Source organism: Eurytemora carolleeae, unplaced genomic scaffold (assembly GCF_000591075.1).
Source record: "Eurytemora carolleeae unplaced genomic scaffold, Eaff_2.0 scaffold417, whole genome shotgun sequence".
Classification (NCBI taxonomy): Eukaryota; Metazoa; Arthropoda; class Copepoda; order Calanoida; family Temoridae; genus Eurytemora; species Eurytemora carolleeae.
This window is the reverse complement of record NW_019396423.1, coordinates 44,286-54,269: the sequence shown is the minus strand read 5'-3', so window position 1 is coordinate 54,269 and position 9,984 is coordinate 44,286. Positions and strand designations below refer to the sequence as shown.

The window sequence follows — 9,984 nt, the reverse complement described above, 5'->3', positions numbered from 1 at the left end:
TTGGTACTTCTACAATAATGAAAATTAAAATTTTCACTCGGCACTTCTTCACCAACGTACTGTGTGAACTGTGTTGAATGTACTTTTTCTATTTAAAGGTTATAGTGTACAAATTACCGGACAGCTGTACACTGTTCTGTACGGAAAACCAGTTTAAAGTTTAAACCTTTTAATTTATTCAAAATTAGCAGCGCCGCCATTTTAGTTAAAACTCATTTTTTTGTTCTACGAGTGTAGGAGGTGTTAGTTTTTAAGTTTAAATACTCATTTGAATAGTTATTGCACTTTACTTCGCAGTTTAACGGGGGTATATCTCTAGATCGTTTAAAATTAAGAATTCGATGATTCCATTAGATTTTGTTAAGGAGATTTTTTAAGTGTACGTGAGACATTGCAGTGTGCTATCCTTAATAGGGGTTGGATCGATGCTAACATGATAAATATGTTTATTTCTCTTCTGTTTCAGATTGTATGGACTGTAAGTGAATCCGTCCCCGTCTCCCTCCTCTCTCTCACTCTCTCGTGTATATTGGCCCTCTGTGACTCTACTTGAAACTCTCTGAAACTTCAGTTCAGTCGGTAGTGACACGCCGGGCAGTGAGTATAAGGCATCAACACCTTGAGAGTTAATTTAGTTAAATAGAAATAGACATTGTATACTGTCTAGTGTCAACTCAAGTGATAACTCGTGTCATGTCTGAGTGAATAAGTGCCAATCATTGTGTGAGCTTGATGATACGATCCGTGAACACAGAATCTATAACACCGTAATTTCGAGGATTTTTCCGCAGAATTATTTTAGCGGATTTGTGTGAATTTTGTCGAGTTGATTAAACTTAGTCGAGTGTATGGTTGAGGTTGCCGAGAAGATTGGATGGATTATATATCTCCAGACACACAAGGAAAAGATTATCATCCAGATATAACCACAAATCCCCCCCATCCTACCCCACAGTATAACTGATAACACCGAAAAGTGTTAAATTATCAACAATATCTCACTCACTGTTTTATTTGGTGGAAATGTAGAATTACACTTACACTTGAACCCTTCGGGAAATTTTTGATACACTTTTCTTCAGATTCAACTTTTTTTAAAATATTTGCCAAAACTTGGCTTTACCGTTATTCTTTCTCAGGGAAGAAACTAAGGTGTCCCTGGAGATTTGAAATATATAAATTAGCAGCAGTAGTATAATCAGTGTTTAAACCAGTGGTTAGGATCTGCAACATTTTGGCTTCCTGGATCCAGATCCGCCCAAATATGCGGATCCACGGATCCGGTTCCAAGGTGAAAAATATCAACCAAAATTTGTAAAAAAATTGTGCTTCAAATTTTGAGTGAATGATAATGTTGATAATCTGTTTTAAAGATGACAGCGTGATGATGTAAATTCTTCCGGAAAACATATTTTCCCGCCAAATTTTGCGAAATAAATTCAAAATGACGTTCGTCTTTATTTTTCTTCTCTTCGCTGCACATCTTGGAGTACCTGCTAGGTAAGGCTGACTTTAAACTGAGATTTGAAACATTAATGTGACTTTAGCCGTCATTTTAACTGACTCTTCTTTAATAGAGTTCCGTTTCCGATTCGCAACGGTACCATTTTTTAACCACTATCTACGCAATACTAAGAAAGATATCGAAGAGTTGGGGTTTCTTTCGCAACTACCCTCTTTCTCTCCTGTAGCATGAAATCCATAGTCATTTTTATAGAAAACCGCATTTGAAAAATATCAATTAGATGGAAAAAGAGGAATAACTCAATCATTTCTGATTAGGGAAAGATTTAAGCGTATCGTTTTGAATCGGACATGCAACCCTTTTTTATGTAAGATCGAGATTTTTTAAAATTGGGTTTTAATTTTTTCTTTTGATTTTTTTTACAAAATCGCCTGTCCACCAAGCAAACGTTTGAGATAACGTTTTTTTCTCAGATTTATGATTAACTAGCTGAAAAGCCCGGCGTTGCCCTTGAATAAAAAGAAAATTTTTCTCTTTTAAATTATTTTGAAAAATAAATATTCTAGATTTTTTTTAGCTTAAATCACCCCCTGGCCACCCATGAGTGTTCACAAACAATTTCAGCCCAATCGATCCAGCCGTCTTATTTTATTATATAGAATATTGTTAGCAATTTTAAATATTATTTTGGAGAAGGAATTATTATCTTCAATACTAGTTTTTTTTGTCCCGCTTAGGCACAGTTTCAGAAGAGCAGCACGTAATTTATCATCTTTTTTTTAGGGATTTTTTTTAACTACTGTCAAAACTTTTACAAATCTTAATCCTTAATAATATTGACAACTTCCCTTAGTATTAACGGAATCTAGTTGTATTTAGCTGGAAGTTATGAGCCATGAAACAATAAAATAAACTGGATAAGACTCGACAGTAAATTATTTTTGTTTTGAAATCTAAAGCTGGATGGATCGTGATGGGGTCGGATTACCCTGTCTGGCAGTGAGAGATAATACCGTGAAATAAACAGACCCCCTCCGACCCAATATTATTTACATTTTCTATTTAATCATTTTATATATTATAATTTGTATTGTTAGTTCCAAATAAACGGAAAAAACTGAATTGCAAGTTTTGTGCGACCTCGGAGGAAGTGTAAGGCCCTCCAAAAATTTCAGGCCCTTCAAAAATCTCGATATGAACTTCTTTAGAAAACCGCCAATTAAAATAGGAAAATAGGGGAATTTTTTTTTGTAACGAATTAGGAAAAAGTTGTGACTTTAAAAGCAACATATCAAGCCTAAAATTAATGCTGGATAAGGCCTCGAATTAAAAACATTTTCTATTTAATCATTTTATATATTATAATTTGTATTGTTAGTTCCAAATAAACGGAAAAAACTGAATTGCAATTTTTGTGCGACCTCGGAGGAAGTGTAAGGCCCCCAAAAATTTTAGGCCCTTCAAAAATCTCGATATGAACTTCTTTAGAAAACCGCCAATTGAAATAGGAAAATAGGGGATATTTTTTTTGTAACGAATTAGGAAAAAGTTGTGACTTTAAAAGCAACATATCAAGCCTAAAATTAATGCTGGATAAGGCCTCAAATTAAAAATATTTTCTTTAAAAAAATGTTTAAGTGGTGAATAAATAATCTTAATACAAAAAATCTAAATCTGCGACATAGGGAACCCCATAATTCATATCCCTCTGGGAAAAGGAAAGAGCGGAAGTGCAAGCNGGAAACGAAAGGATGAAATCCGCTCCCGTTTTAAAACTTTTCCAACTAATTATTTCATTGGATGTTTTCAGATGGTGTGTATACATTCATGAAATTTAAAGAAATTAAAATATTTAAGCTAACAACCTTAAATGGCCGTACATTATAATAAATCAAACTCACTTTATTTGATGGCGGTGAGTTCAACCAGTTTTCTATCGGTCAATTCAATTTAAAATCCGAGTTTAGCAAGATCAAGTTTCTTCATTTCAAATTCAAACATTATGAAATATGAATCAAGATTAAACTCAAAAGATTATGCTCTCAACTCTGGTTTTTTAGTTACAAGTTTTTATCTATTGATTTAATGGAGTTGTAGATTAACGAAAGGTTTATCGCCTCTGTTCACTTAGAAAGTTTTTAAACTCATAGTAAACACAGCAATTACTATTCTATCTATATTTTAATCTTTTTAAAACATTTTTTCTTTAAAGTTTATGTATAATTTTTTTTAACTTTAACAAGCTTACCAAACTAAAAATATTTCTGTAATAAAACAAAAATAGTTTAGAAAATGTTTATGTGCACATTTAGGGGAGAATCAATAAAACTTGCGATACAGCCCATTAATGGTGTCAGTTTGAAGATCATTTATATAAAATAAATTCCTCCAATTTCTTTCTTGTATTCCCCCTCTTCCTATTTTATTGTTTCCGGCAAATGTTCTTTTCTGTCACCTTGTTAACAATACCGGAGTGCGGAATAACAAGTCGGAAACCGGTTTTTGCACAAATATTGCTTCATCGTGCGACAAGCCACGAGGGGTTAGGATAATATGTTTTTTTTTGTTCTAGTTGCCACCAAACATATAAGTCTATTTATTTTTTAGTCATATAGAGCTCTATAAAACATTGAAGAAATTGTAATTTTTTTCATAGATTTAAACTATTGAGTTAGTTTCTGTTCCTACACAATATCTCAAATGAGATTTTTAAGCGTGATGAGTTTTTTTCAACTCTAACTTAATTGATTAATCTTAGTTGGGCCCCTTAGCAAGTTGTCATTGATTTCTGAACAATCGTTCTATTTATTCAAGTAAAAATAATTAACATTTTTAATTTATTCTGTTTATAATTTATTTTAATATTGTTCAGAGGTGATTTCTTGTCTTCCTGTCCGGCACTCTGTAACTGCAAGTGGTCTAACGGGAAGCGGATGGCCGATTGCGTTGACAAGTCGTTGACGACCATCCCGATGTTCCAAACCTCGACCGACGACGGAATTCAGGTTGGTTTGTTGTTGTATACAGAAACCGGTTTTATGGGATTGTATTGAGTTAGTTTATTGGGTTGTAAAGAGCTTACTTTATAATACCTTTAAGAATCATGCCGACTCTTCTTGATTCGACTCGACTCCATGTTTAAACTCTATGTACTGTACTGAGGACTCAACTCTACTCGACTCCATGTTTAAACTCTATGTACTGTACTGAGGACTCAACTCTTAAATGTCCGAGAATTATTAAATACATAACACTTGTTCTTCGAGTTATCAAGTTTAACAGCTGTTATCTAGACACATACACCCTCCCTCCTACTAAACATAATATTGTTCATTGTATGAATATATTCAATAGAAAGTTTAGAAAAACTTGATGTTTTTATGCGGAAAGAACTTAAAGAAATGTTTATTTAAGGTCCAAGTTTGAAAAATAAACACATTAAAACTGGGGAGTCATGATAAATAAAAAACCTAATTCCTTCCGAATACAACTAAAATTAAAAATAAGATAAAGTTTTTTTTCGGTTGAAAGATAAATCAAAACTCACAATAACTGAAAAATAATAAAAATGTTTCAAATTATAATTTATGTTTTAAAGAATATAAAAATTATTTTTAAAGTTTAGGCTTTTTCACTTCTTTTATGCATTTGATTAATTTCTCTTTTTGCACTCGTAAAAAAGATGATCCTTTTCTTCGTTTAGATAAAAATTTTCTTTTTGTCACTGAAAAAATTGATCTATTTAAGCATCTAGAGAAAATTTGCACCCGAAAAAAAGATGATCCTTTTCTTTATTTAGACAACATTTTCTCTCCTTGAGCCTGAAAAAAGAGGATTTTTCTGAAAAGCTTAAAATAAATGTTAAATGTTCTGAAGCGTAAAAGTAGGTTTGCCAAGTGCAATAAATTAAACTAATGTGAGCCCAGGAACATTAGGACTCAGATACTAAATAGTCAATGCTCCAACTCCTTACCTCATTCTTACTCTTCTCACAATATCTTCCTTCTTCAACCCCTTTTCTCTCCCTTTACCCCCCTTCTCCCCCTTTTTCTCCCTTTTCTTTCCCCCTTTTCCTCCCATTCCCCTTTTGTTTCTCCCTTTCTTCTCTTTTCACCCTTTCCTTTCCCCTTAATTTTTTTAGGGGCACCTTAATGTTTTAAAGATAATTTCACCCTTGTCCAAAATTTTTAAAGTTTTTCTTCATGTTTTTGGAAAATTTAAAGTGGGAATTAATTGAAAAGGAACTAAGTTTTTGTCACAAACTCTACTTTTCTATTCTCTAAATCTTTGCTACCCAATCTCGTAGACCTTTGATATTTCTAACTATGAACTCTGTTAGACCAAATAATCAAAGTTTGAAATATCAAAGGATTACATCATCAGATTGTTAAGATATATGAAGCGAAATGCACTAGTCCAGGCACTGTTTGTGTGCAGTGGGGAAGTGACTTCTGTCACTTGGACCCCGATGTCTCGATCACACTAGACTTGAATCATAATCGGATATACATTAATTTCCGTATAAATTTTGAATATATTATGCCCGGGCCGTAGTTGAAAATTGTCCAAAGAATAAAATTGTACTCTAAGAAATCCTTTGGCGGTTATTTTTGAGGGGGTCTCGGCCTTGATTTCCACGGAATGATGGTTGATCTTTTTTTATTTAATTATATGGATTAGACAATTTGAGTTTGTGACAACAACTCAGTTCCTTTGAAAAATAAGTAATTTAAAAAATTGAAAAAAATTAACTGCTTGATGTTTTTAATTGTTATCTGGCTCGTTCTCTTCTATCCCCCCCCCTTTCCTACTTCCAATCATGTTTTTCTTTCTATTTTCTTATAAACCGTGTTTTTAATTGGTATCTGGCTCGTTCTCTTCTATCCCCCCCTTTCCTACTTCCAATCATGTTTTTCTTTCTAATTTCTTATAAACCCTGTTTTTAATTGGTATCTGGCTCGTTCTCTTCTATCCCCCCCTTTCCTACTTCCAATCATGTTTTTCTTTCTATTTTCTTATAAACCGTGTTTTCAATGACTTCCCGCTTTTTTATATTTTGAGTTCATTCCTATTTCCTGTATCTTCAAACTGAATGTCTGTTCCTAATGTTATTCAAATTAATTCAAATTTAAATATTTAGATACTTGAATCCCAATATTCAAATAAAAATTATAAATAAGTATCGTTTCTGAAACAGCACTTGAAGAAAGTACATCCCCCGTTATCCTGTTAAAAATATCCTGTCATTTTCATATGTTTTCTTCTGACCTGTAAACACATTTAGACTCAAGGTTTTCAGACAAAACGTTTAACAAGTTAAATTTTCCCGTCCCCCCATCCCTTTCCTTCCATTAAAGAGACTGTCGACGCAATTTCATATGATCCTCTTTTTGAAAGAGTACCACGTCTGATTCACATCCTACATCCTTTATCTTATACTTAAACCCCGTGGACACGTTGTTTCAACGGTCAGGAGCGCCGACCCCTATTTCATTGAATGATGGGTTGTCCTTTAATAATAATAATAATAATACTGTAACCTGTATCCTACATCATCAATCCTTAAACCCTGTCTTCTCTATCCTGTATCTTAAATCATATTTCATGTATCTTGTTTCCTGAATCATGTATTTTGTATCTTGTATCTTGTATCCGGTGTCCTGAGTCCTGTATCTTGTATCTTGTAATCGGTATCCTGCATTCAGTATTTTCTACTTGTATTCTGTATTGTATTCTGTCATGTATTTTCAATCCTGAATTCCTGTATCTTGTATCTTTTATTTTGTCTCCGTTATCAAGCATCCTGAATGTATAATTATATTGTATCATTCTTGTATCTTGTATCCTCTATTTTGTATCTTGTATCCTCTATTTTGTATCCTGTATCCTGTATCCTACATTTTGTATGTTGTATTCTGTACAATGTATGAATCTTCAATCCTATATCTTGTATCGTTTTTCCTGTATCTTGTATCCTGCATACTGCATTTTGAATCAAGCATCTTGTATCCTCAAATATTTTTTTTAATTCTGTATCCTGTATGGTGTATCCTGTATCCTGAAACCTGAATCAGATCCTGAATCCTATAAAATACGACACCTGACACTAAAGTGAATACATATAAAAGCCTTCTCTCTACACTGGTAACATTTATGTTACTCTATTATTCTAATACATTTCTATTATTATTCTTAATTGTTTATTTTATTCATAATCTCCCCCTTTTTATTTGATATAGCTAGCTTAGCTTATTCAGTCCCTAAGGTCAGTCAACTAATGTGCAAGACAAGTTGGAAAGGGTGTATATTTTCTTGAAAAAAAATTTCCCCTCTATATCCACTTATGAAATCACCCCTCCCTTCCTCTCCCATAGCCCTTGAAAGAGGGGGGGGGGGGGCGAGAGGGAGATGTATGATGTCCTATATAGTAATGAAACCCCTAAAATTAATGTTAAATATGCATAAAAAAGTAAACTTACGGTTTTCATTATACAATGATTTATTTAATTCCTTCTAATATTTAAAATATATATTTGAATATTCATATAACTCGATCCATATCTAAATTGGAAGCCATTTTATCTCTTTCCTCAAGCCAGTTTTCTATGCACCCCCCCCCCCTCTTCAATCTATTTATAACTACTTTTAAGTAGAAATATATGAACAATTTTTTCCACCCTAGTTCTACAGGGATGTTGATTTTTCCCTCCAAGAATAACATGAAACCCCGCCTCTCACCCTATCTCAGGGGTCAATATATGTTCTTCACACTGTGTAGATAAAATGATCATTAAACAACCCCTTTTGACCCTTTTCCACCCTTATTACTCTGAAAGTTTTATTTCCTATAAATTCCCCGGGGGGGGGAGGGATTTCATGTCCCTGTTTGACCTCATGAATTCCCCCTTCAAGTCAGATCTTGCTGCGAGGGGGAATTGGTGAAAGGATGGGGGAAATTTACTAGAAATAGATAGTATCGTAAATGTTATTTTTGTGTTAAAAACACGAAGGAAACTTTATCTAATGTTGGTTAGGAGAAATAATGGTGAATTTTATGGCATTAATAAGCTTTTATTCCCGATATAATAGATTTTTAATAACAAATTAAAACCCAATATTTACATTTGCTGAATCAATATATATAAATTAATATTTGCAGATTGGCTTAATGTTAACTTTATATATTAAATTAAATTATTGGATAAATTTCTGAAAATATTTTTCATGGGGGTTCTTGAAAATATTATATATGCTTCTGGACAAAACTCAAATATTTGACCCCCACTCGAATTTCTTAAAAAGCTGTCAACATTTTAACAGGGGGTTTATCTCTTTTGAACTCGTATTAACGTTGTACTGTGAAGTATTATATATATAACATTCCCCTTATTCAGGCTAGGGGGAAATAGGAATCCCCCCCCCCACAGGCTACGGGGGATATATGCGAAAGCCTGGATTAGAAATAAATTACAAGATATAAAAGAAAAATATTTTTTTTTAATACAACTAAATATGACATACAGAAAAAACAAGAAATCCTTTGGCGGTTATTTTTGAGGGGGTCTCGGCCTTGATTTCCACGGAATGATGGTTGATCTTTTTTTTATTTAATTATATGGATTAGACAATTTGAGTTTGTGACAACAACTCAGTTCCTTTGAAAAATAAGTAATTTAAAAAATTGAAAAAAATTTTCTAAACTTGGCCTAATTTAAAGGGAAAGTCGACGGAATTTCAAGCGACCCTCCGTTTAAGGTTGTAACATGCCGATTTCACAACAGTACCCTTTAGTTTTCTGTTCCATTTCTCTTTTTAAGTTATTGCGGATTTTATTGCACGAGTTACACGAGTAAAGATCTGCAGCAGAAACGTATAAGAAAGAAATGTATATTTTAAGATAGAAAAACGAGGATACCGTCTCAGTGTTACTCAGATAATTGTTTCAAGGGTACCATTGTAAATTGTGTTTCTGAGTTAACTTGAAAATATGCAGAGTGCAGACACTCCCTTTGACGAAATATTATCCAAGGATGACGAATGACGATTCTCAGATTATAAACTTTTTAATTATAATTCCTAGAATCTTACAAAATGGGGTCACACACAGAGAGCTGCGAATTTTCACAACTTTCCACATAAACTTTGCACAAATATCTTCATTGGAAATTAGGTTTAAAAGTGTAAATATCCTGTCAGACACATTTTTATAATCTGAAATACACTTATTTCAGGGGTACATCTTTTCAAAATAAATGAATGTTTTTGTTGCTCTGGTAAAAAAAAGGTGAAATTGGACCAAGACACTTTTGGATCTTCTTACTGAACATATTAGTCATGTAAAAGACTAGAGGGTAAAGAAAGGAAGGAAGGGGAAATCCTTCACAATGAGATCAGGACTGATAAGGAATATGGGAAGAGGTAATGGAGATAGTTCAAGCTAGATAGAATAGAAATCAAGAATTTACTTTTATGGCAGGAAATATTAAAGAACTTTGGAAGTGAAAGGATGGTATAACCCC

General features: G+C 33.1%; 1 protein-coding gene across 1 annotated transcript in view; it reads left to right on the top strand.

Moving 5' to 3' along the window:
* Positions 1-9,984, top strand: part of LOC111703003 (leucine-rich repeat-containing protein 24) — a 39,578-nt gene that overhangs the window by 6,815 nt on the left and 22,779 nt on the right. Inside the window, exons 2-4 of the mRNA XM_023474841.1 lie at positions 467-902; positions 1,374-1,500; positions 4,338-4,470. Coding sequence (XP_023330609.1) covers positions 1,445-1,500; positions 4,338-4,470 — 189 coding nt within the window. The 5' untranslated portion in view covers positions 467-902; positions 1,374-1,444. The remainder of the gene's footprint in view (positions 1-466; positions 903-1,373; positions 1,501-4,337; positions 4,471-9,984) is intronic.